This window comes from Pelecanus crispus, chromosome 18, assembly GCF_030463565.1.
Source record: "Pelecanus crispus isolate bPelCri1 chromosome 18, bPelCri1.pri, whole genome shotgun sequence".
Lineage (NCBI taxonomy): Eukaryota > Metazoa > Chordata > Aves > Pelecaniformes > Pelecanidae > Pelecanus > Pelecanus crispus.
In genome coordinates, this window is record NC_134660.1 from 707,102 (window position 1) to 733,924 (window position 26,823).

General features: G+C 44.7%; 1 protein-coding gene and 2 long non-coding RNA genes across 13 annotated transcripts; 2 read left to right on the top strand and 1 right to left on the bottom strand.

The window, feature by feature from the left end:
- Positions 1-2,468: 2,468 nt before the first annotated feature.
- Positions 2,469-15,616, bottom strand: KAT7 (lysine acetyltransferase 7). Of its 10 annotated transcripts, none has more exons than XR_012831723.1 (15): positions 13,967-14,195; positions 12,501-12,677; positions 12,081-12,320; positions 11,428-11,510; positions 11,090-11,179; positions 10,274-10,372; positions 9,994-10,104; positions 8,931-9,122; positions 8,640-8,729; positions 7,562-7,702; positions 6,273-6,366; positions 5,939-6,085; positions 4,956-5,062; positions 3,898-4,272; positions 2,469-3,005 (listed from the first exon to the last, which is right to left on the bottom strand). XR_012831723.1 is itself a non-coding variant. In XM_075722678.1 (15 exons), the coding sequence occupies exons 1-15, from the start codon at positions 15,614-15,616 to the stop codon at positions 4,171-4,173; spliced, it is 1,836 nt and encodes a 611-aa protein (XP_075578793.1). In that variant the 3' UTR covers positions 2,469-4,170. The 10 variants fall into 10 exon arrangements, 8 of the variants coding, with proteins under 8 accessions (XP_075578793.1, XP_075578792.1, XP_075578795.1 ...); XR_012831722.1 differs by having other exon boundaries at positions 2,469-3,804; XM_075722678.1 differs by adding an exon at positions 15,602-15,616 and having other exon boundaries at positions 2,469-4,272; positions 13,967-14,114.
- A 194-nt stretch (positions 15,617-15,810) lies between these two features.
- LOC142595158 (uncharacterized) lies at positions 15,811-19,675 on the top strand. 2 transcript variants are annotated; one of them, XR_012831721.1, is made up of 4 exons: positions 15,811-15,899; positions 16,893-17,000; positions 17,981-18,107; positions 19,581-19,675. It is a non-coding gene; the product is annotated as an uncharacterized LOC142595158 (long non-coding RNA). The 2 variants fall into 2 exon arrangements; XR_012831720.1 differs by lacking the exon at positions 15,811-15,899 and adding an exon at positions 15,968-16,155.
- Positions 19,676-19,689: 14 nt separating this feature from the next.
- On the top strand, positions 19,690-23,255 carry LOC142595157 (uncharacterized). Its single transcript, XR_012831719.1, has 3 exons — positions 19,690-19,727; positions 22,631-22,937; positions 23,217-23,255. It is a non-coding gene; the product is annotated as an uncharacterized LOC142595157 (long non-coding RNA).
- Positions 23,256-26,823: the final 3,568 nt, after the last annotated feature.

A 26,823-nucleotide genomic window follows, 5' to 3' on the forward strand; every position in this document is an offset into this window, starting at 1 on the left:
CATTATTAGGTTCAACTGATCTTAGATTTGATCCAGACAAGCAGTTCCTACGCTAGTTGGCACAAGAGCTAACAAGAGGGATTCTTATGGAATCTTAAACTACATGGAGAAACTTGGAGTGGTTTTGGGGGATTCTTAAAAACACAAGTTGTGCACTAACTACATCAATTAACTTCTCAGTTCAGCTTCCTAAAGCTGAAACAACTCTGCGTCCAGCTCAAGAGCAGAGGGTATGTCCATGCTGTTTGTCTATGTCCAGCCTGAAATACAGTAACTGTGTGGAGCGAAGCTTTAACCCTGGAATAGCTGTGCATGATCCAAAGCAGAGAAGCGTGGGTGAGATCCTCTGGAAAGCATATGCCCGTGTTGTACTTGTCTGCAGTGTGTGCTATCACACCTGTACTTTAATATGGAGACTAAAATAAAAAGTGAAGTTGTTTTATCTATGACATCTGGAAAGCCAGAAACAGCAAAATAGACTGGGAAAAAGTTGCAGACTAGAGGGACTGCCAGTGAAACGGCTACAGGGTAGCTGGAGTTTAAGCAAAGGGGCAGAAGTCACGGAAAGTTCTCTGGGAAACAAACTCAACAGGAAACAATACTGTTCCAGAAGTGCACACACTGGCTACTACTGCGCCCATAAAGCTTTCAGAGGGCTATTTCTCATTTACTGACAGCAGAGAGACATAAAGGTTTTTTAACCTTGGCGCTGCTGAATGACAATCTTTTTAGAAAATACGTATGAGAAGTGCACTAGATGACATCCAAACCAAACTTCTTTGTTAGCCCATGGAAAAAAGGATGAGTTTGATGTTAAAGCATCAGGACTGATGCATTGAATTTGTGTTTGTGCTAGGGTTTCTTTGGGTCTATCACAGCAAAGAATGCTGTAGGGTTACCAGGGTGCTTAAAATTACATGCATTATCTACTCCTATGTTAGGTCAAGGTTAAATACAAGTCTGTTGGGTTTTTTTTTTTTTTTTTAAATGAGAAAAGAAGGCGGCAAGAAAGCATCCATCTAGGAAAATTTACTGAAAGTACCGGCTGCTTTTTGGTAGCATCATAATTTTTAGGTCAGCTTCAAACTGCCCATACGGAATATAACATCTGCAAGTGTGCAGTCGCTATGAATAAACTGTGGGTGAAACTGTGAGCACATCTCATCCTTTGGTTACCCAGAGATGTTTATGGCTATCTGTATGACTCACTACTTAATTAGTGTTTGCATTACCAAAGCACCCAGAGGTCTCAGTCAAGCGTGGGACCCCATCACATTACGAACTGTACATATACAGAGAGACAGTCACTGCCTCAGAGAAGTCACAACATAAACAGGCCTGACAGAATAAGGACTGGAGGGAAACAAAAGCTTAGAGAGGGGGTGGCTGTCACAGCAGAGCAGCGTGGGGAATAAAACCCTTATCGTCTTGTCTTTCTGTCTACTTATCTGCAAACTAAATCACACCACATCTCTCTGTACTTGCAAGAAAAACAAACAAAACAAACAAACAAAAAAAGGCAAAATAAAGGCAACTGGTATGGTACAAAACTGCTCAAATAAGTAAAAGCAATGCTCCCAAATCAAATGCTTGAAAACTGTCTTACTAAGGAGAACCAGGCAGAATGAGGAAGAGCCTTGATGTGACTTGAGTAAACAAACATCACTGTTCAGGGAAGCATCCTTGATTTTGATCTTAATCAGAACAAGACAACCAAGGTATTCCATCTCAATTGGGTTGCTCTTTTTCTTCGTAAGCTGAGCGTCTCAAGTCCCAGGCCATGATCACTGACATGTCAGCCTTACTCTTAACAGCACCCTGGCCTCTCTGCAGCTTAGAGCCCAGAGTCCAAAACCACTCCCTACTCTTTAACTCCCATTGAGTTCTGTAGAAAAGCAGAATCTCTGGAGGGAGCTGGAGCAGGTATGTGTCATTAATCATTTTGTATCAGAGATTGTATCAAGGACTCCAAATGTTTGAGAGGTGTGCTGAACTTCAAACACTGTTTTTTGAAGATCAGAGACTTCACTGCCCCAAGTCCTCCCACAGTACAAGCAGCAAGAAGGTCTGGTCATGGAAGCACAGGAGGAAAGGCTAAAAATCTAGGGTCGGCACCTTTAGGATAACTCCTTCCTTCTTCAGTGAACTTCAGGTTGACAGACGCCATCCCAGTTTTGCATCACATACTTGAGTTGCCAGTATCTGGCAACATCCATATATTCCTCATGGCAGCCTCCTGTGCACAATCAACTCTAGAGTGAATACACACACAATACAGGCTATTTCCAAAAGGTTCAACGTAAAGGCCACTCTAGTCACGATCCTTCATACACCAGGCACAAAGATGGGTTCAAAATTAGTCCCCTGCAACATAAAGCAGCACCTTCACTTAACTGGAGATGCAGAATAGCATCTGACTGAAAAAAAAATAAAAAGAGGGCATAAACTTGAGCAGAGAACATGCTTTATTGAGAAGTAGATACAAGAATAGCACATTCTACCACATCATGGGAACAGGGTTTAGCTTCTGCACAAGAATGGCCTTCTTCCCTACTCCACGAGAGATCTACTTTGCTGGATAGTTTCATGAGTATCTGTAGTTAGTTACAATACAGGAGCAAAGGGCATAAGACAGCAAAATTCAGTAATGCCCACAAGGTATACACCATGTACTGATGATCTTTTTTCTTTTTCTTTTTTTAAGGAGGCAGAGAAAGGCAGACAACCATCAGAAGAGCAATAGAGAACTTTTCCACATTAGGATGGGTCAGTGGTTAATGGGAAACGGCTCCTACCTACTGGTACATTGCAAGTGCTTCATTTCAGACACCATTCAATATGGAAGTATTGGAAGGTTTAAATGAAATCAGCACTATATGATGCTGCCATCATCCACCCCAAGACTGTCCCCCCTTTTAGTCACACTGGAGCCATATAGGAAACTTGTGGCACAAGGACAGTGGTTATACTTGAAAGCCATTGTACGATGGTTTCTTCCGGTGGTGCTGATGGGAGAGAGGAAGTAAAAGCTTTTTTGTTTTACAAAGACAAACAAGAATGCACTGTCAGAGAAGCAAACCATCCACACAGCTAACTGGAGCTGCCACTGATGCACAGAACGTACGCTGTAGGCAATCCAACAACTGACGATATTTGCATTGTAGAGTTTCTGTGGCTGTTTGGACAAGGCTAGCGAAAGTCTGTCTGAAGTTTTTATTTCTTCAGTCTAGAGAAAAAAAATCCTCTCCAATACAAAGAGACCTACAATTCAAGGAAGACTGCTCTGGGAAAAATATCTCCAGTGAAATATACTGAACAGGCTGTTTCTGTGTAAAGGAACCCACTAACTCCAGGAGATAAACAGGAAAAACCAGTAACTTGTAATCAAAGAGGTCTCTCCAACAGACGTGGTACTGCAGTAGCTCCAGGGGCGTAATACACCAAGAGCAGCTCTATGAAACATCTCGGACCCTGATGTTCTCACACACTTAGCCTTGACTCCTCCAGGTAACACTAACAATCACACCACTCAGTTACAAGATACGCCAGCTTCTGACTGTACAATATTAACTATGTGAAGACCTGCTGTATTATATGGAAAACACCGCTGAAAGAGGTGGCATGTTATCTTACTAAAACTATTTGATACATGGAATGGAACAGTCCATTGGACAGGACTAGTTAAAAATGCTGAAGTCAGTGTAACTGCAGCTTGCTGGAGAACCAGACTTTCCCCAAACAAGCATTATTAGACCTTGTTCAAAAGCCACAGAAGTTGTCTCCATTACTTAGAATGCAAGGAACCTGAAGGAAGAAACAACCAGATTATAGGACACAACACAACCTCATCGGAATAAGGACATGAGGGTAAGACCAGTGACTGGACAGGTACAGTACCAGATATCAGAACTCCTTGGGCCAGTGCTGCTAGGAGCTTCGTTTGGGTCCTATACAGATCCAATCCTTGCAACCTCATTGAGGCCGAAACATAAAGTTCCTCAGAACTAGCGTCTGTGGTGTGCACAAAAGATCTGGGCCAGAACAGTACCAAGGGGAGCTGATCTTTCAGGAGGGTACTGTACCAGCCAATCACAACAGCAACAGATACAACAGAGATCCCTAGGGTACTTCCTACTGCTGGGGTTCACTGGCTTCAGGAGTGATAGACAGTTAAGTTCCCTTAGGAGGGGTCCATTTCAAACAGCTGGGATCCATTATCTTATTGCTGTTGGATCTTTTTGCCTCTTTGGCTATCCATTCATCAATCAGATCCTAAGGAAAAGAGCATGAAAGGGCAGGTTAAAACAAATGATCCACGATGGAGAATTATCCATGGTACAACACCACACATCTAAGTCCACAAAGCTGAAGATGACTAGCCTACTAACTGCTTAGCGTGACAAAAATAACATTTCCTCCACAGTGCTTTCTAGAAGCCCTTCCAATCACACCGATAAGGCTACTTCTAGCTACAACGTGAAGTCTCAGGAAGGGGAAAACAAAAGAGAGAAGAAGCTGTCACATTTGGGGATTTATAAACCACTTGTCCTTTATCTAATGAGGGTGCAAACAGGACTCATTCAGGATTCCATTGATTCGGTTCACTTCTATGTCATCCATTTGCCCAGTAAAGGGCAGGCATGATGAGGAGCATGATGGGAACGCTGATCCATTGCTCCCCTAAAAAGCCACTTGCAGTGAGCAACATTATTACACACATCGGAAAAGGAAGGTTGATACAGCGTTATTTCTACACTACTGAAGAATCAGGTTGGATGCCCACGTCACATTTTATCAGTTACTGCATCTGAACGTTACAGTGCTCCCCCACTGGAATGAAAAGGCTGAAAACCCCAGCACAATGCAAAGGAAATACTGATTTCAGCAAGTTCATATGAATCTAACAGCTAAATGTAAGGAAACAAAAATGCAGAAATAGCCATCACAAATCTTACCTGTCTTTTTAGGACCAGGTGTTTTCCCTTCCAGTACTTGAGCATCTGAAGCGCCTGCAACGTGCTAACGATGTCGACAGGGTTTACCGCAGTCTCCTGGCTGATTTCTGCAAACCAGTATCAGTTTATTTTAGAACAGAAACAAATTCCTCCGCAATAGCCTATAATTGTTAGTTTTCAACTACAACTTCTACGTAACTCCTTTTGAAGCGATATGCACGGAACGCCATGCGGATCTTAAAGGCGGCACACGCAGCACTACTGTTGCTGCATGACTTGCACCCTTTCACCACCTGCGCTCTCCGTAGCACGGCTACACTACTTGCCTTTGCTCATTTCACCCTTGAGGGCTGATTGATTGCAAAGAGCTTGAAGAACCACAGGCTACGGATGCAAGCCATGCAGAGCTGTACAGAAACAGCCCAGCTCCCCCCAAAACTGAAAGCCAGCCTAGACACCACAATGATTTAGCGAACCTAATTTTAGGATCCAAGATAATAAGGTGTAATCCTCTGAGAGACAACATAGCCGCTTCTTCAGAACTACCTCGATATCTCTATGAAATGCTGAGTACTCCTAGGTGCCATAAACATAAAAATGCTATTAGAAGTAGACCAAAAATTCTTAGTATTTTCCCAAACCATTTGAAAGCCTCTCAGTGGAGCCATTTTTCTTCTTAAAATTAACATTCCAATCTACAGATAGATAAAGTTCTTTGCTGAATCTTTTTAAAAAAAATACATTTTTTAAAAGCAGCCGCCAATAGATATTTTCAAAACTCTGCAAGCTGGCTTATCTTTAATGGTGACAGGACTGGAAAGGAGCCATACCCAGCTACAGGAATATTCCACTAACTGTGCTGCTACACAAACACCTATATGAATGAGTCAAGCATGACCTGTCTCAGTCGAGGAAAATGAGTGAGATGCATAGGTATGTTCCTGAACCAATTCACTACGAGCTTATTTAGCTTGAAAACATACCTTTTATAGAGATCTCTTTTCCTTGGAAATTATGCAGGTAACGAAGGAGAACTTCCTTCCAGTAACTACGGTAGCTGATGAGACCTAAATCAGACAGAGGCCGTTCCGGAGAGCCAACTTTTTCTTCTACTTTAGAAAGCAAATAGCCTGTAAAGGAAAGAAAACATATTTATCCTTCCTAAACTACTCTCTCCTGACTGTTACCCTCTTTAGCACATGCAGAAATCAGCTATATTGAAAACCGCTCAACTACCACCACAGACACGTTAGATTTCTTGGTGAAATTGTCACATTGGACACAATACATTTCCAGAATTTCTCTCTCTCTACTTACTGAAGTCAATGAGCATTTTGCCGTAACCTTGCCTCATATATTGAGGCATTGTCAGGATACAAGAAACATTGTAGTTGAGAAAAGAATTCTTCTCCTAAAAACAAGAACAGAGAGGATAGATTAACAGGTCTAGATCTGTACAAACAATGGGTCTATCATAATCCCAAGAGACCAAACAAGCCTGTGCAACTGATACAACGCAAGGTGAAAGGAGCAACAGTAGAAAAACCTGCCTAACAACAAGTAACACGATCACACTTCAGCTACCAACCTGGCTTAGTGTCTTACTTTGTTAGCCATTAAATTGGGCGCTTGGTGCACAATTTTAAGCCTAGGATGGCTGGCCATGGCGTTGTACCTGAGACGGAGCCAGTAACTCTCCCTACCACCTCTGTCATCTACCAGGTTTAGATGCAACGAGAAAGTGACATAACAGCAGCATTATAAGCACATGGTGTATATCGAAATGTGCGAAAAAGAGACTCGGACACACTTATCCTCAAATCAATGCAGATTTTTCTTTAGAGTTTTTTTTTTTTTTTTTAGATAATTATTTAGTTTTGGCTCAGATGATTTAAGGAATATGGTTTCCTACACTTTATTTGGGATAGTATTCTTCCTACCTATAGAATTTCACTGACTGAAATATCTAAACTGATAACTGCATGATATCACCATGTCCAGAAGGGTAATCACTTTTTCTGCATTGAAATAAGAACAACCCAGAAATATATTTCACCAATGTGCAGTAGAGATTAAACAAACAGATTGGCTATTTTTTAGGTAGGCAACGTGTCTGAGCCAACAGTTCAGAAAACTGGCTCCTACTCTAAGCTCAGCCAGTGACTTACTTGTGGAATCTGCTTAAGTTACTTGTGTTATGTCTCAGCTTCTCCACCTAAGAATTTTTATTCTTTCAAGTACTTTATTAAAAAAAAAAATCATGGTGACTAATACTTATTTTAATGTATTTTTCTCTACATTTCTTTACATTTTCTTTAACATTACTTTGGCCTACATTTAAGACACCACCATGCTTCCTAGCAACAATAGTGAGCTGACTTGGTTTTTGCTAGTAATGAGGAAAGAAGCTACAGCAAAGCACCTGCAACCCCTGCAGCAAACAGTAAGAACAATTCATGCAGATCAGGTTTGAAACTTTATCTATCCCCAAAAGCAACAAGTCCTGAGACTGCAAAAACTCAGAGGGGAGATTCAGTACTGATAATTGGTGTCCTAAATCTCATTCTAGTGAGGTAGTAATGAGTATGTACGTATTTTCAACTAACCTTGGAGAAATATCCTATCAGGTGACAGCCAGTGTTGTCAGCTTCTGTCATGACATAGAAGAGGAAGGGTTCAACATCATAATACAGTGTTTTATGGTCCAAGAAAAGTTTTGCCAGCAGACACAGGTTTTGACAGTAGATCTAGAAGCAAAAGGAGAATGGGACGCACTTGTTTAGTACAGCAGAACATCCCAAGAGTGGACAAAAACAGGCATGCATGGGAAATGACAAGAAAATTCTGAATCATCCGAGAAATGACATACAGTCTTTCAAACAGAGCAGCTGGGCCAGGAAACAATTCCATTTGTGATGAAACTTGATAAGCCTAGCTTCCTACGGGTGGGAACTGGCTTTTGCGATATCCATCTCTGAACGCCCAAAACATCACATCCTCAGTGAAGGGGAGCAGAAGGTTGGATCTCTGCTTGCTTGCACTGTATTGTTTAATCCCGTGCTTCACCGTTATCTCTGGTAACTAGAAGAGACTCCTCCCAACTTCTGGTAGTGCAAACTTTAGCTTTGGAACTTGTTTCATTGTTCTTCCCTCTGAAGCCTTCGAGACTGGACACAACCAGAGGCAGGGCACAGGCATGGTGCTGCTACCTAGCACTGAACCTGTGGTTGCAGATTCGTGTTCTACCCTTCAATTCAGGGTTAAGGACTCAATAACCCTCAATAACATTAGGCTGCTTCCCACTCTAACCCAAACCTGGCTGAGTATTCACAGTGAATGGGAGATGGGCAGTAGCAATCTACTGAGGCCAAGCACAGAATCTCCCCACTACCTTTCAGAAGGGGATCTTAACACCCATCTCCAAAAGCTACTGATTCAGCACAGTATGAGACAACAGATGGAACTGCTGGAGCACAACAGGGCTGAGGAATAATCACAAAGAAAATGCAGACAAAACTACTGCCAGAATTGCAAGAATGGACAGATCAGACTCTGGTAGCCTTTCTGCAATTAGAGGGAGAAAGGGCCATTTGCCTCCTGTTTCTCTACAGGAAAAGCCATGCCTGGCACATTTGAAAGACAGACTCCACACTCAAGACTGGCCTAATGATCACAGTTACTTACCTTGTTCTTCTTCCCATCCACTTCAAACACCGAAATGGAGCCTTTGCGGTAGATTTCATCACCGGGTGGATGTTTCCAAACACATTTTGCCTATGACAGGAAAACAAACTTAGGGTGACACAACTGTTTTAAGGGCAGAAAAGGTTACAACAGCTACTGGATATACCAGGAAACATGCAGTCTTGTCACCTCCTAAAGCGAGCAACTGAGCTAACAACAGTAATGTTTTAAAACATTTACATGCTGACATCAGATTTAAAGCTCAGGAATCAGCCCTGCCCTAGCCCTTACCATGTGTCTGCGCAGTATTGTCTGGCTCTTCATATATTTGAGACAGAACTCGCACATGTAGAGACGTCCCAGACGAGCATACTCCTCTGGGTAGGGAGAATGATACCAGGTATCCAGCTCGTAACGGCCAAAAGCAATTGTTTTAATCATATTGCTGCCTTCTGTGATCTGGCCCTGGAGCCGCAACTTTTCCTATGAATGAAAAAAAATGGACGATTACTTAAAAAAAAAAAATTAAAAGTAGGTAGACAGGAAAGGGGCCCTATTTATTTCCCTCAAGGAAATCATTTACGCCAAGTCTTCTAAATTCATCTTTCAGTGTGACCATGTCTAATAACCCCTCCCACGGACCTCTCCTCATTCAAACTCAGCCTGAGCCCTGTCCACAAGCAGGACAGTTACTGACTGTTCCTTCCATCAGGAAATGTCTTGCGAATTGGCACTTAGCGGCATGCTAATGCTAGGATCCTACTCTTTCTGTCACCAAAGCAATGTAATCTCCTTGCCACTTCATGCTTCTTTCCTGATCTGTAGGGAGAGGACACAGCCTGATGCTCTGCCTCAGATATCCCAGATGCAGTTGTCACTGGTAAGTGTCAAAGTATCTTTTGGTTCATCTCTGGGGATGAAAGTAGCTTTGGAAAGCACCTACAGAAGCCTCAGCAATACAAGGTTTTGAACTCCCTTCCACAGTCACCAGCTACTGTCAAGATGACTTTTGTCTTTTGCTATCATCACTCCTTAGCCATTCTTTCAGCAGGTGAAGCTGTCCATTCTTTCACCAAAACCAAACACCTATTAAATGGGACTGTGGCTAATTATTCCTCCTGCAGGTGCTGCAGCATTCATGACTGCAATTGCTTAGCTCCAGCTGTACTTTCATCAAACCCTCTGAATGACTGGGACTTAAACGTTATCCCTGGTCTAATGTTGCTGACTTGGCTAGGCTGTAGCTGCTCTTCTTACAAACCCTTGCTCTATCTGCACAAGTACAACAAAACCCAGAAAGCATTCGTGTTTCTAACAAAGACATTTGCTATGACATATGAGTTAGAAGTCTCACCAGGTCCTCAGATGCCCGTGCTTGCGCTCTTCGGAAAAGCTCAAGGTCATACTCGCTCGTCAGGTTTTCAAGTAGAGGTTCCCTAGTATTGCCATAGGTTTGTCTGTGCTCCTAGAGCAATAAAGTAAGAGGAGGTTTTGCTGCCTTGCTGCTACTAAGCTGTTCGATCTTGCAGCTTTTTTAGCTGAGAATGCTGCAGGGTGACTGGGAAAGCCAAACTCCCGCTTAGTGGTCTCATTCCAGAGAGGAAGGAATGAAAGAATAAAATTACTGCTTTTACCATATATTTTTCCTTTTGCTCCTTGCTTAGTCCTGAGTTCCTCTTTTTCCTGAGCTCAGCTACTTTCTCTTTGTACCGCAGCTGTCTCTCTGTTGGTGCCTGAAAGAAACCAAAGGTGTAAATCTTCACTAGGCCTCATCCACTTCAAACATTTTTCTTCACCTTCCCACTCTAAAGGGCCTCTGTCCTGCCTTTCATTTTATGACATTTGTTGCCTCTGAACCAAATCCTGTGCTAATAAGAGGGCACTGCAGGTACAACACAGGTATGTAAAATAGGAAATCTTTCTTCCTACCGCAACTTGCCTTTGCCAATGTACCTCAGTCCCACAAAACAGGGTGCACTCCTTCTGCGCTGCTTAATCATGCAGACAAGGTCAGAGCTGACTCATTAAGTCATCTTGACTCAAGTCCAAGACTCATGAACTGAAAAATGTAATTCCCCTGGTTTTATTCTTTTCTATTTAGTCAGAGTAAAATTGTAGTTTCCTGTTCTGCAGGAATTCTCTTGTCCTACACAACAAAGGATGCAGAAGAGATCATCCTGAGAACAGTTCCAGTCTCCTTTGCAGTATTACTGGCCAATGCCCCCCTCTGCTCTCACTAGCTGCGCCAGTCTCATTTAAAGGATACAAAGAATTGCCCTTGCTGGAACAAATTGGAGATGACAAATGGGGAGTGTCAGGACTCAGCACAATAGCTTATCCGAGAAGTGAAGAAGGGAGATCAAGTTAAAAATCATGGTCGCTGGAAACCACAATCTCAGGTTTTTCCACTTTTAACTGAGCAGCCACTCCATTATGTGCAGACTGCCTACCTGGTGTCTGGTGGCATGCCTGTTGTTGTCATCCTGCCGATGGGCCAGCATTCTCTCCTCAATCTGCTTATCCCGGCTCTGTGCTCGCACCTGGAAGCCAAAACTCACCTGTCAATGCTACAGCAAACTACTACTAAAGCCTTAATCTTTTCTATTTCTTGTTTAGGTGAATTTTCTGAACTGTAATTCACAGATGATTTGACACACAAGTGCTGCTGTCTTATAGCTGAAGACATCAGCTGAAACATGTTAACTCTATTTTCTGTTCACAAATGACGGATCTTGGCATTTTGTTCCAAAAAAAACTGCAAGGAGGATAAAACAGAAGACTCATCTACCTTGCACTCATCTGCTGAGAGATTATGATATAGTGGGCATCCCGATATGGAGAAGTGTCGCTCATGTTTTCCAGTCAGGTGCCCTGCAAAGGATCAGAGAAAAACCCCACTTTTAACATACAATCATAAAGAGGTTTAAAAAGTATCCTAGATGTGCAGATACCTCATATAGCTTCCCAAGGAGCATGCTGTTTATTACCAGTGTGATAGAAGGAGCACACTTCATGGTTCACAGCACAAGCTTTAAGAACAAAGAAGGAAAATCTTTTTCACGGTAACTCAAAAGCTGCACTCCATGCAAGCAGCCAGGTATACTAGAGGTCTGCGATAATTTGTTTCTGCAAACCTGCTTCTGGCAGAGACCAGTACCCTACCTACAAGACTCTGCATTTTCCTCCCACCCCTGTGCTCATACTCCTAACTTGCTCTTTACCCTATCATCCCCCAAACACTCCTAGCCAGAAAACACCTCCAGGAAGACTATACCTGCAGATTCTATATGCTTCATATCCCTTCTCTATGCCCGCTTCTCAGTAATACTTCTGACCCTAATGAAGTGCATATTGTTAGGATGTATAACTCAACTGAGTGGGACTTTGAATATCACAGTAGGAAGGCAAAAACCAACAGAATAATCCTGGAGCTGAAATTACCTAAAGAGTTACAACCAGGAGTGGGACATTTCATGTTGAAATTGTAGCTTTCATGGAAGCGGCGGCGCTTAGGGCGGTGAGACAGGTCACTTCCAGAATCCTTCATGGACATGTCCTTGGCAATGCTCTCATCATGGGATACATTTGGACTGGAGATATCAATATCAGACTCTGAGGAAGGGGCATTCCCGGTGGGGGTACGAGGTGGAGACTCATCGTGATCCGCTGCATTTTTAGTGTCTGAATAAGGATCAAGATGTTACAAATTTGTCTGAAAGAAAGCTTTCAAAAAAATATGTAAAGCAACTCCAGACAGCTGTCTCAAACCCTCTATCCTCAGGATATTATACTGTGCCCTCAGAGAATGGAATCACATACTCTTTCCAACAGCATTTTGCAAACTTTCAACAACTCACGTACCTCTATCAGAAAAGTCAACCACTTGCTCAGTCTCTGACCCAGATGAGCGAGTCTGCCGGAGCGGATATTTCTTTGGAGTCACAGGAGCAGGCTGCTGTTGGCTGCGGGTTACCCTCCTCGTAGAATAGACAGGCTCTTCTGCTCCAAACGATGGCGGATTACGAACTGGGCTGGAATCTAATTCCACAGAAACACCATAATTACACCCACAATAACCACTAAGTCAGAGACTTGCCTGACACATGCTCAGAAGTCTGTAATACCAACATCTGATAGCTGGGTATCAACAGAGTTCATCCTACCGCTCACTGCTGCATGTCATCACAAAGATATGCTCCGTTCTTCTAGCTGAAATCTTTTGACACTTTTACCAACACTGAGGAATCTAGAATTAGATCAGCTTTCTCTGGACTTAATTACTTAATTAACTAGTAATTACAAACTCATTTGGAAAGCTAAAGAACTGTCAGTTTAGATAAGAACTATCAGTGTTTAGACAACCCTCAGGAATAGCAACACTGCTTCTGGCATGGAGCTACATTTGGGACCCTGTGTGTGATTCTGTGATCCTATACCACTCATAGGACTGTAAAACAATTATTTTGCATGAAAATAATGCTTTCATAACCTAGGAATAACACAGGCATCCCATACGCATCCAAACCACCTTTCCTCTTGTTTTTAAGACCTAAATACCAGCCGATCTTGCACATGTGTTTCTTACCTGCAATAAAATTTGTTGCAAAACAGATTCTTTATCGAAGCGTTTACATGGAGCAATGGAAAGAAGTTTTTATCTGCTGTCATTTCCTCCCGTTGATGCCAGATGGCAGCTTATTAAGTAACAGCCAAGAAATGACTACACTAACACTAAAAATGAGGAGGTGGACACGTTCAATGTTTCCTTTTACAATCTGGATGCCCAAGTAGAAGCATATAAAATAACTGGCAATATGTTGATTACATTTATTGAGAGTAGGGACAGCGTCAGCAAGTCATGAAAATATATCTTCCCCTGCAGTACAGAAAACCCCAAACAAACAAAGACAGTAAAACCAACTTTCACCTCTAAACACCCTCTCTCTAGCTTGGCTCCAGTACCAATATAACCGTCCAGATGGAACGCCAATCCTTATTAGGCAAAGCTGGCAGCAGAATCACGGTGTTTGATTCCGACTTCCTTTAACAAGTAGACAGCTTTACTTTTTGAATGGAGGATAGTCGGGTTTTGACTTCCACCACCAGTGTAATCTTTGGATTATATTACTTCATTTAAGCAATATGCACATATAAGGACTGCTTTTGCTGTGGTACGTTAATAGCCAATGAAAAAAGTTAAATATTTTTATTTAGGTATAAACTCCACACATTTAAGTTCTAAAGGCCAGAAATATGGAATACCTTGAGCCTCTTGTCACTTAAGAGGCTGCTTTTCTTTTCCTTGTTTAAGAAAATAAAGCATTTACCTTGAGAGCTTTGACTGAGTCTGGCTGAGGAACGGGTCACACGGGCGGATCGCCGTGATGTGCCATCGCTTTCAGAGCTGTCTGTATGCTCAGGATCAGTAGAGAAATCAGAGTCTTCTGTCCCATCTGAGCTACTGCCCGCATTCCTCTGCAACACCACAGACCCAGACATTAGCACAGGAGCACTTAAACTTGCATACTGTATTTATACTATAAAATAAAAGAAGAGACAAAATATTTGACACTAGATAGATAAATTCAAGCCGACACAACGACATATACGAACAAACAAGTGTCAAGCATATTACTCTGGAGAAAATATTTTAGCTTAATAAATATGGAGTGTCAGACAGTGCCTTCAATAATAAAAAGTTTCTGCAAACTGATCTACTGAGAAAGATGACACTAGCACGCCATTTTTTTTAAAGCAAAATGTAAATGAAGCTTCAAGGCTGGCCAGGATATGCTCCGAGCTGACCGTTCTCGGCTCACCCTGCCAAGCCAAGAGCACTCCCGCACCATCTGCCTGTTCAAACCAGCCGAGGCAGTCCAGCAGAGCACAAGGCACCACGGGAGCAGGTGGGGGAGAAAACAGATGGGCTCCAGCCACGGCCAGACTCGCTCCTCACCGCTCAGCAACTCAGGGCAGCGTCAGGGCTCCCCGGTGGAAGCAAGGCAGAGCAAACGAAGGCACTCGGCGCAGAGGCTGGGCCAAAAGAGGCTACGAACGCAGCTGTATTCACCTCGTCTTGGAGCACCAGAGCGGCCCCCCGCACCACGCCGCGAGCTTGGCGGCTCTCTGAGGGAAGCAGGCCTCAGCAGTTGGCGGGCAGCCACCGGGCCTCCGAAGGTCCCTCCCCTGCCCGGCAACCCTGCCCGGACAGCCAGAGCGTGGGGGCGTCGAGAGGCCCGCTCGGGGCGGCCGGGCCCGCGGGCGGAGGCACCCTCAGGCGACCGCCGGCCTGAGGAGAAGGGCGGGGGCTGCTGCCGAGGCCCCCGCGCCCGCTTTGTTTTGCGCCCAGCGGAGCCTCGCTGCTCCCGGCCAATCACAACGCGCGCGGGAGTGGCCGAAAGGCAGAGCCCGCCAATAACAGCTTGCAGAGGACAAAGGCGGGGCCGCCGGGCATGACTGACGGCAGCCGCCGACCTATCAGTGCGAGTCTCGCTCCCAACGACGCATCACGGGGGGGGGCAGAGTGGGATGGGGGAAGGGAGAGAGGGAGAAACAAGGCACGCGCGGGGAGGTGACCGTTGGGGGCGTAGATGGGCAGCCGCGGAAGCCAATCAGCGTCCAGCCCGGCAAGGCAACCCAACCAATAGGCGACTAGCTCTCCAACCGCCGGCCCAATCGGAAAAGCCAAGAGGCGGACCGCGCAGCAGGCGCGGGGGAGGGGAAACGGTAACCGTTGGGGGCGATGAGTGACGAGCAAGAGGGCCAATCGGCGCCCAGCGTGCCCGTGAGGGAGCCACTGAGGGAGCGAGCGGGGCGGGCGCCGGGGGCTGAAGGCCGCTATTTTTCCCTCGGTTTTGTGCCCGTGAGTGGTAGCGGAGGGGGTGGGGAAGGGGGGAAAAGCTGTGGCCCGAGCTCGCCGGTTCCCCCGCCGGGCGCCTCCCCGGTTCCCCGGCCGCGCTCACCTTCCTGCGCGGCATCCTCGGCGGGGGCGGGGGCAGCGAGGTTGGCTGGTCCCCAGCGCCCCCGGCCCGCGAAGCGGCGGTCGCCGCCGTGTTAGCGCTGGCGGGCTCCGTGGTGACAGCCGTGTCTCCCGTCCTGCGGCACGTCTGCTCCGGCGGCGCCAGCCCCGCTCCCGCCGCCGCCAGTCCCTGTTCCCTGCTCGGTCCCTCACGCTTCCGCCGGGACACGGTCCACACCCCCCGTCACGTGACCCCGAGCCAGCCTCACGCCAGCGGGGGCTGCCATCTTGGATTCGGACAGGTATCCCGGCGGCGCCGCTGACAGTGAAGCTGCCGGCGGCCATCTTGGGTTCGGGCCGAGGGCTCTCGGCGAGGGCTGGGGCGGCGGCCATCTTGGGTCCGGGTGTGAAGCCAGCGGGCTCCCGGGGACCGGAGGAGGTGTTTTCCCTGGGGAGCCATGTTGGGTTCGGGCAGCCTGAGCCCTCCCGCGGGGGCCATCTTGGGGCCGGGCAGAGGCGCGCCGGCGGGTCCACGGAGTGATTGGGCGGAGGAAGGCGGTGAGTCCCCGTTGCTCTTGAGGCGGAGGCGGGGAGCGCCGCGCCCCCGGCTCCCGGCCCCCTCCCGCTGAGGGGGGTGCCGCCGCCTGCCCTGCCTGCAGCCTGCTGCAGGGAGAGGCCTTTCCCGGGCCCTGGCTCCGCGCTGGGGCGGGCCGTCGCAGGGGCCTGGGCGGGCCTCGCAGGGCCGCGCTGCTTTGGGCTCTCAATCGGAAAGGCTCTTGTTAATTAATCTTTCCGCTCTCAAAATATCATCCGGGGGGGGGGATTTTTTTGGTGAAACTTTGCCCGTGTAGTTCTCTGACGGGCGACCGTGAGCTGGTCGCGTTCCCGCCCTGAGCTGATGGGCACCTCGCAGCTCCCCGGGGGCGGCTCTCGCTAGCTCGGGCCTCTGGCCGGCCTGCAGCAGCGGCAGCGACTTAGCCCTGTGCGGCCGCCTGCACAGGCCAGGCGCCCTGCGGGACCTGGTTCCCGGGTTGTGATTAGGCTGACAGCCCCTTAAACGTTAATATACCAATAACATTAATTTGGTAACACCGTCTACAAACAGTATTGCTTTATGTAAAGAGCTGGGGAAAAATAAGGGCATTTAGGCAAACACGTGATTGCTTTCCAACTATGGTTATCTTTAGGGATTATTAAGTTCTCAGGGCCTAATCCTATAATTCTCATGAGTGCATGTCATCCTTAGTCATGCAGGTAATACCATTTCTCTCATGCCAAATTGTTATTGCTCCTAGGTGTATCCAGTTTCCTGTGAAATGTTGAAAGGCAAACCTTCTGAAGAAGTCAGGATGAAATACCTCTGCTTTTGCCCAAGCAGAGGGGAATGGGAAGCAGTATGTGTGGTATGTGAAGTGGGAGTGTACGTAGTGGTTGCAAATAAGCGTACATTTGATCTAAAAATTGTACACTAAGCCCAGGAAAACTATGGGTGCATGAGCAACTCATTGGCAAGTCTGGTTCTTTCAATGAACCGATTTGCAAACCTGCTTAAAGGTGGCTGGAGGAGAAAACGCTACTGCACAAATGCATGGATTCTTCCTACTTTATAAGAAAAAGGAAAGACTGCCTGGAATTTAATATAATTTCAAATTGCAGTTGAGCCAAAATCTAGCGCTAGTCTCTAGGTTATGCTCTCAAGTTATTAGACTGGCTTGAAATGTTTAATTTAAGATAAATTTGGGATGAACTAAAGCATCGCCTCAAGGGGCAAGAGGAATAGGAACAAAGAAAAGTAGTGCACTATTCCTTAATGGAAATAAAAGGGAGGAGTTAGTTTGAACACTTTGTAGTTGCTTGTCTCCCGTGTATTTTCCATGAGACAAAGCTCAGGCCTCACAAGAGTGAACGTATCTAATGTTGCAAACTGATGAAGGGCTCTAATGGAAGTGTGAGGCAGTTCAGAGCAATAAAAAAAAGATTTCAAAGAGCTTGTAGACTGCAACTTCTTCATGTTATCTCTTGCATTAAATGGAATCTGCCTGTGGTAGCAAAATGACAATTAGCTTAAAGACTGGTTCTAACATCACAGATTTGTACCTTGCAAATATCCAAATTCAACTGCAGATTTGCTTGAATGAAAAAGACTAAAGAATACGATGACCATGTGAAAAGCTGCACATTACCACACCCCATTCAAATAGTTGCCTGTTGATAGCTAGAGGATTCCTCTTTCAAAAACTCTGCATTATATGAGAGCTATAGTGCTTAAATGTATCAGATAAACAAATAACATTAATTAGAGGTTCTAGGTGTTACTGAAGCTTATGTCTGAAATAAGTTGTTTATGTTAAGTCTAGCTAATATGTATTATCACCACCAACAGGATGTTACTGGAAAAACAAATCAAACAGAAGTGGGTGGTGGTTAATAACTTTCCTAGAGGAGTAGTACTTGAATAGAAGCCAGGAATCCAGTGCCCCATGCTGTCTTATCTCCTGATAATTAAAATGGTAATGCAAACTCTAAGTTCTCTGTGCAGTTTGAACACTTAATTAACGTACCTCTGGAGTATCCACTGTGTGTAGAGGAAGGGGGCAGTGAGAAGGGAAGATGGCCTTACATGTGCTTGGCTGTCTCATGCTCTCAGAAGAGCAATAATCAGGTCATGTTATGACCACAGAAGAGCTTGCAAGAGCTTTTCTGTATGTGTGTATCTACCAGTAGAACAGACTGCAAGGATTTAACTTACTGCTGTTACACTTCAGTTCAAAATCCAGCCCAAACTTAGAAGGCTTATGACAGAAATAAAAATCTATTTTTTCATTAATTTGTATGTGAAGGATGTGTACAGCCCTTGGGCATCTGCCAGCGGTCGATACTGAAGAAGCTCCAGCCCTGGCACTTGTTGGAGCTGAAACTGCAGGTCTGTTCTGGGGAAAAACACAAAGGGACATGAGACTTGAGAGGCTGCTTGTGCTGACAGGTGCCTTCCATGTTGGCATCACCACTAGATGTCAGTGCATGAAACCACTTCTTCACCCTGAGCGAGCTAGTAAAATTGGGAATCGGCTCGGGAAGAGAGGGAGCGATTTCCTCGGAGTGCAAAACTGGTGTAGCTTCTGCTTACAAGGAGCTCCACTGGGGTTAAGCTCCCTTTAATAAGGTTCTGAAGACAGACTTGCAATCTCTTAACTCTGTCAGAATTTTCCAAGTAGGAGATTAGGAATTTCCCGATGCTACACCAGAAGAAAGTTTAGCAAGTGCTTGATGATTTGAAATTTCATTTTAAATCACACAAGTGATTTTTGGTTTTTAAATCCTCAGTTATTGAATATGTGTAGGTGCCAACTTGCCACTGATGTCAGCAGAGTTAGCTACCTGAAATCTCTTGGCCCCAAAGATCTTGCTGAATCTGTTGAAATCTCTCTAGGCCTTTAGCCTTATTAGAACTCTTTAGAACTTAGGCTTAGGTACATTCACTGTTGTGTTTTGTTTTTTTTTTAAAAAAAAAACCTCTTGCTGAATCTTAGAAAATATAAGCAATGAAGGGAATCTTCACCGAAACCTATCTCCATAAACATGTACAGGCATCAATAGGTTGAAATTAGGTTTAAAACTCTAATCTCCTGCCTTCGTTCCCACTTGCTCTGGAGACATGGCCTTGAGTGAGCTGCCTGTGTGATCTTAATACAGCCATCGCTTATGTTAGTGATAATATAAAATAGGCTTCCTTATGTAGGAATTGTTATGAAGCGGAAGAAATGCTTGTAAAGTACTTCAGGTTTTTCAGTTGCTAAGTACTTTATAAATGTTAAAGTGTTCACTTAATTGCTTTGTGTGTTATTTGCTATGATGCATTCCTGCAGGGCTATTTTACCGACTTAAGTGTGCTTTAAGGCAAGTGAGAGAAATGCTATATAATGAAAATACACTATAAAAAATATCTGAAATGCTATACTTGAATAAATTTTGCTTGCTTTTAGGTATCATCTCAGTCCAGCTCTGGGGCCTAGAGTTACAGAAAGACTAGGATAATGATGAAGTGCTGCAAAAATCCAGCAAAAAAACCCCTGTTACACAGATAGGAAGATCCAGGACGGCTGCTTCTTTTACTTTCACGTCTTCAGAAGGTGAGTAGAGGTGGCTTCCCTTTGCTTTGGGTTCCAGCTTAATATTTTTTAATGTTTGGTTTTTAGGTGTGGTAGGTCTGGACAATAAGAGCAGCATCAGAGAACCTCTTGACGCAAACATGTAAAGCTTGAAGAATTCCTGATCCAATTTGATGTATCTTAAAGACCTGTATGGAAGTGGGTCACTGTCTCTCACAAGGGCACTTTTGCTATAAAATAACCGAGGGCTCGCTGCTGTTTGCTGGCTGTATTTTTGGATAGGGTCTGAGCAACCTGATCTACGTTGGCCTGGCTCTGCGCGGGGGTTGGAGCCTAAATTATTCTGACTGTCACTAGCTGAGAAGCTTGAACTTGGTTCTTGACAAAATATAGTCAGTGATGTGCGAACAGGTTAAATGTGGATATGTGTATATAAATGGTAGAAGGTGTGAGGCACAGAATTTAATGTGGTAGAAAATCTGCTGTGGAACGTGGGCTAGCGATGAGCTTGGCCCTGTGTATTTTTGAGTCTTGACTTCTGTTACAGCTGAAGAGGCCAGCTCTCTAGTGGGCCTTGGTACACTTCAGAAGCAAACTCAACAGCAATGAATGTATTTAATTCAGACATTCATAGTGCTGAAGCTAGTGTAGCCTGTGGGATTTATTTGCAGATTGGCATAATATTTTTTACTTTCACATTAAAAAAAGAAAAAAATCATCACCTGTTGCACATCAGGAGGACTCGAGTTTTGAGAGAATGTGCGTGCAGATGGTTCAGCAAACAGCTGGGGTGGGGGGTGTTTATCTTTTTAAAGCCTGAAGCTGGTTTAGATTTGAGTGGATACTGACTTGTAGTATAAATAGTCACAGAAACCCCTGTATGGAGAATCGTGGCCATGTACCACGCATTGAGCTGAAGGTCTCGCAAAACACAACTAGCTGTAGATGGACAGGGGTGTTTCAGTAAACTTGAACAGAGTCCATGCACTCGCTCTTTCCCCGGGGCTCTGGCATGCAGACATCTGAGTGGAGCCTGTGTTTTCTGGCATCAGGAGCAAGGTCAATCCAGTTTGGCCTACATCTTTTTTTTTTTTTTTTTTTTTTTTTTTTTAAATTGTAATGGAAAAAAGATCCAGTCTGAGTTTTTCTGAAAGCAGAAGTTTTTCACTTAGTTACAGCTGAATATAGCCACACTTCCTGGTTCCCTCCTTCCCTCCCCTGGGTCTCATAGTATAATCTAATTACGAAATAGTTGCAATAAAAGTACATTTTGCCCTGGCAGGACTAAACTCTATTGATAGGCCAGATATTTTTATGCCATCCTCATCCTGTTCCTGCCAAAATGGGTTATTTTTTTGATTCTCTTGTCTGCTTCTGGATTTGTGATCTGCTCCTTTAATACATTCCTTCCAGTCTAGGCAGTGCTCTCCAACTGCCTGGCACTGATGTTAATGCCTTGCTTCTAATCAATCAAGTCCACTGCATGCTTCCTTAAAGGAAAACTCTGCTCATGTTGTTCAGCCCAATGACACAAACTTCCACAGGTGTATGAAACATTTATCACCAAAAATGACACTGATGTGGGAAGTAAAGGCAAAACTTATCCTGCTTGACGTTTCTGAGCCCATCCTGTGGGCAGTTCTTTTTCATAAAACTGACTGTGGTACTGTGGGCAACTAGCCACAGACTTTGTAGCTCAGTTTCCAGCCGACATGAGTATCTTGATTGTAGTAAGAACTTTGGGGATATTAAGAGCAGGTTATATGTGAGTATAGTAGGGACAGGATTTGTCTGTGCTTGCTTCACTAATTAGAGTGGTCACTAATCACATATTCCGTGCCTCGGGTAGTTGCCTGCAGTAGTGGAGGTAGAGGGATAATTTAGGATGTGCCTACTGTTTGGATCCAGAGTGAAAATAGGAGGCAGGCAACAGACAAACCAAATGTCACCCCAAACTAAAGGGTGGTGTATACTTGGAGGCTCAGCCAAAGGTCAAGAAAATAAGCAGCCTTAAGACAAGGAGTAAGAAAGGATTGTAGTCAGACAAGGTGGAAGTAAGAACCAGAGCTAGGAAAAATGATTTTGAGAACAACAGACTACTACCAGTTTGGTACGTTAAGCAACACTATTGCTGGGATGGTCTGATTTACTCTGATACCAAATCTGCATCAATTTGGCTTCTCCTCTGTTTAGGCAGGTTTATCTTCCCCTTAGTTTCCTAGGTGACTAATTAGCTCTGTGCCTTAAAACCGAAGGAGCCAAAGAAACACCAAATTGAATGCAAATTGCCAATACAGAATGGATGGAGAATGGGAGGATATATCTGGAGGAAGCATATCGCAAGATGGGAGCAGTGGCTTTTACACCAGTTTGTATTATGTGATATGATCACTGTCTTTTATACCTGTAATTAGAAAAAAAACATGTTGTCTTACTTGGAGAAATTTGCCAGGTAAGTAAAGATTGGGGTGAGGAATGTTATTGTTTTCTGGGGGCTTGTGTCCTGTTAGAAGTGTGCTGCTGCAAAATGGCTGTTGCTAGGATAAGGTTTATGTGCCAGCTGGAACTGCTGATTTCCTTTGAAACTCCTGGTTTTGTAATTATTCATGGCAAAAAAAAAAGTTTCTTCCCATATGAACTTCTGGCTTGCTGAGCTCTGAGGTGAGCCAAGTAGGTTATTTTCTTCAGCGTCTGCATTTTTTCCTAATTACATTGTGCCAGTTGTTACCACACAGTTTTATTTACCTGTGCTTCCAAATTCATAAGTTCCATGTTCTGAAAAAGTTCAGCAGCACTCTTTGGGGAGCTTGTCTTGGGACTGCCTTGTATCTATGAGGGAATAATATTCTTGTGCCACATAGAGCCCTTTAAACTTTTTTTTCTACGTCGTGTTTCTAACACTTTCTAATCTAATTCGGTTTCAGGAAATAGAAAGGGAGTGCTGCGTGACTGAGCTGCCATGCTTTGCCAGACAGTAGCTGATGGGTGAACTAGAGCTCTAACTGCTGACGCTCTTCTGTGCAAACCGAGGAACCATGGGTTTGCCTATCCTAAAAACATAAAGCTTCCTTTAACACACATTCTTCTAACCAAGCTGTCATTGGTGAATGTTTTACATCTAATGCAGCCCATATTATTCTGGGAAATCTTAATAAGTCTGTGATGTTGGCTAACTCCTGAATCCATGTGGTTGGGCATGGGAGTTAAAACAAGATCCTCGCTTAGGATGAGGTAAGTGGGATCTACCAGCATAGGTCACAAGTCCTGGTGTCCCATAGATGCGCTGTGGCCTGCTGCAGACAACCTTTCCGTGTCACTTAGAACTTTCAAATGCCAGCTCCTGCATAGATGCATGGCCTGGCACAAAGCAGGGAATTGCTCTGAATGCCATCAGCACTAGTGGTGATGCAAAAGAAAATTGGAAATCGTGTACCCAAACGTCTGCAAGTGTATGATGAAGGCATACCAAAGAATATCATAAACTTCATCCCTGCTGTGTCTGTTTTCCAGCAGGAGAAGCGGCAGGGCCTCAGCAGTGGGATGATCAGATAGCTCTTGTAGTGGGCAGAAGGAACCCAAGCAGCAGCGGAGGATGTTGCAGCAGCAGGTATGAGACATGCTTTATTATGGCTGTAGTTTTGAGTCCCTTGCCTATTTTGAATTGATTTGTCAGTATGTGACTGACTTGCTCTCCTTGGCCTCCTTGTATTCATTTACATGCTCTATTATGATGCTGGCAGTGCTGGGCATCAGTGATTACTTTTAAGTGCACTCTTTCTTTCTGGTGTATTGATGATTCATACTATTAGGAGAGGCTTCCTGCCTTTCCATGACTTAGTGCAAATGATCTATTTCATAATGTCTCCTTACTCTTAGCAGGGCTTGTGCTCAGTTCCCAAAACTCCCGCTGTTTTCACTGCAAACATGACCAGACTGTGAAATAGCTTGGCTGGTCTGGTGAATAATCTGTTAGTCTCTCTTAATAAACTGCAGTTTTATTTATCTTGCTGCTCTTTAGAGCTTTTCGTCTAGAACATTTGAGTGCAGAAACTGTCCAGTAGTGAAATGCAGCCATCTCTCTTGGGGATAGAGTGGGAGGCAGACAGGCAGGCATTTTACTCCACAGTTTAGAGTGAGAGGAATTTTGTTCAAGGACAACGAGGGAAAGCTTAGCTTGTATGCTGAATGACCCTTTGATCTTCCACGTTCATGCTCAGCTGATCAGGACTTTAAATCTAAGCTCTGTCTCCCTCCTACCCATAGCAAACAGCCAGAAATATAATCTCGTTTAGGACTTGAGCACTGGACCAGAATGACAGGACTGCAGTGGCAACTGTTCAGCCTTACATGTTTCCTGTTTGCCTGTCATTTCCTCAAGTGACGCTGCCATAAAGCTAAAGAACGGTGGGTAGTAGTTCTGGGATGTGCAGCAGGGTGCACTCAGAGGGGTCCAGTGGGGAAAGGAAGGCCAGGCCTGTTACACAAAAATACTCTCCTGCGTGCCTGTAAATACTGAGGAATGGGACAGTGCTGTAGTGTTAAAAGGTGACTTTCTGGAACACACTGAATAGGTTGGTCCGTAGCCATGAGACACATTTGATAATTCTGAAGCTTTGTGGTGTTTGCTAATCGTGATGAAATGACTGGCTTTCTGAGGCTCTGAACACTGGGAGTAGTTAACCAGTGGTGTGATAGGTCAGCTCTCTTCTGTGCAAGGAGAGAAGGCTACAGAAACTGCTGTGGCAGAAGCAATGGAAAGGAGCAGGCAGAGTACGATGAGAAGTTGGATCCTTGACCTGCAGCCCTCGAGCAATCGTAAAAGATTGTGTTACTGCTGCTACTATGCAGCACATCATTAGGAACCTTAATTACGGGGAGATGACTGCATTGCGTAGGCTAGAGTGTAGCCTGCAGGAATGTAGGAACTTTAATTTTATAACGCTTACTCTGTAGTGTGTGTCTTTGTTAGGGAAGGATACAGAAAGGCCTGTTCTTGTTGCAAATGAAACAAACTCGGCTGGTTGATAATGTGCAACTTATCTCAGCTAGAATGGCTGTAGCCCATTTGATAGGTAACAGCTGGTGCTTTCTTGTCTCTTTCTACATATGAAAGCAAAATGTGGGTTTTTAAACCTCGAGGGAAGCATTTGGTGAAAGCAAAACTTGGACTTGAGACGGAGTGGTGCTTAGCTTAGTTGGGCCAAATGACTTAATTTTTTTTTTTTTCCCAGTATTCCTTACTGTATTTATAGCATGAGATATGGTGAGAACAATCAGAGGCACAGCTGTGTGACCTCCTTTATGCTAAAACAAAACAGCACAGAGGAGTGAATATTTTTAGTTTGTTCCAGTTGTGGGTATTGGGTTCAAATCGCAGTGCCTGAAAAAGACAGTGTGTCGGAGAAACTGAAAGGTGAATTTGAATTTCTAGGCTGGAAGGACTGACTCTGAGGGGTTCCTAGAAAAGTTGAGCTACCAGTCCGTCAGTGAAAAAAGAATATGGTCAAAACGCCTCTATTTGGCATTTATAACTGTTTTTCATTGCAGCTTTATGTTCTTTTGAACACCTGTGCTTTGGTAGTTCCCTCTCTTTTTTTTTTTAATTTAATTTAATTTCCTGTTTCTTTGCTAATAGCTACTATGGACCTTGGGAAGGAAATATTTTTAGGAAGAGTGCGTTTGACTTTAAGAAATGTCTGTGTACAGAGTAGCAGCACCTTGTTAATGCAGTGGGAGCTGGGATAGGAAGAACTGTTAGGAGAACTTGAGGATCATTGTTTAGTTTAAAACTTAATTTTAGGTTGAAAGATTAAGTGAACAGACAAATACTTGAACTGTCTTCTGGTGAGTGCTGTTAACTCTCAGAAATGCCCCCTAACACTAGTGCTGTTCTGGAACGTTCCCTACCCTTAGGAGGGTCTGAGCAGAGATCCTTATGTGACTGGGGTTCTCAAGTTTCCACCTTACCAGAGATCTCGCAGCACTCCTTGCTGGAAGAGATAAGGATGATTAGTTTGATGGGTGGCATTTTGTTTGTTTACTAAGATCTAATATCCAAAGCTGTGGTTTGTCTCATCTCTGCTTCCATCAGAAGGTACGTTCTGTCTCTTCCTTCAGTAACTGCAGTATTGCAATACATGCCACCTCTTCCCCGCCCCGCAGGGTGTTTCTAGAAGAAGATGATGGCACTGTCTGGTTGCCTATTACATGCAAATAGAAACAGCCGGCCCTCTGAGCAGAGAGATACAGGAAGAAGATGGGGAGTGCTGCTCTGCTGCGATAGCTGCTGCGGGAGACCAACTGTCTGCTGCTGTCACAGCCTCTCCTCTCCAGAAAGGCTGGCACGAAGCCCGGGCTGCTTTGCCACCTCATGCCTTCCCCCCTCTTATCTAGCCATGCCATGGCTTCCCAGGCCCCTGGTTAGATAGATCGGCCCCACCCTTTCTGCTCGGACAGATGCTTCCTTTCCCTAAACCCACGTAACTGTGTCCATCTGGAGGCAGAATAGAGGCCTGGACCCGTAGCAGGTAGAGTCTGCTCGTAGGTTTAGTAGAGGTGTGGCGAGTGGAAAGTGTGAAACATAATGACCTTTATTTGAAGAGTAGTTAAACTAAAAATATGCTTTAGGGGACTAGAACAAGGAATAAAAGCCTGGATGTTGTGACGGCTTTTCCAAGAAATCAAACACCACGGTGTAATTATAAGGTTTAAATGGAAGGTGTGATCAGAAATGACACTTGAGGAGCAGAAGGCGAGAGGATGGTGAGGAGCGGCTGCTGGGAACCCTGGGTGGGTGGAAAGACCTTTTCCTCTGCACCTGGGTAGGAGCCTGCAGGGACAAATGGAGGTGAGGCACCTCGGAGGAGCCTGGCCTTGAAAAAGGCTGGGGGCCAGCTTCCCTACCACTCAGCACTGGAAAAACTCGTTAGTGCTTACAGCTTCAACTTTGCCTCCCCCAAAATCCTTGGCACCCCAAATCCTGAGCATTCCATTTTTCCTATGGCCCTGTCCAAAGCCTTGATTTTGTCATTCCTGAGGCCATATTCCCCCGCAGCCTCCTTTCTGGGCCTGCGTTCGCAGGTCTTTACCCTCTCATTTGAGGAGCAGTTGATTCCTG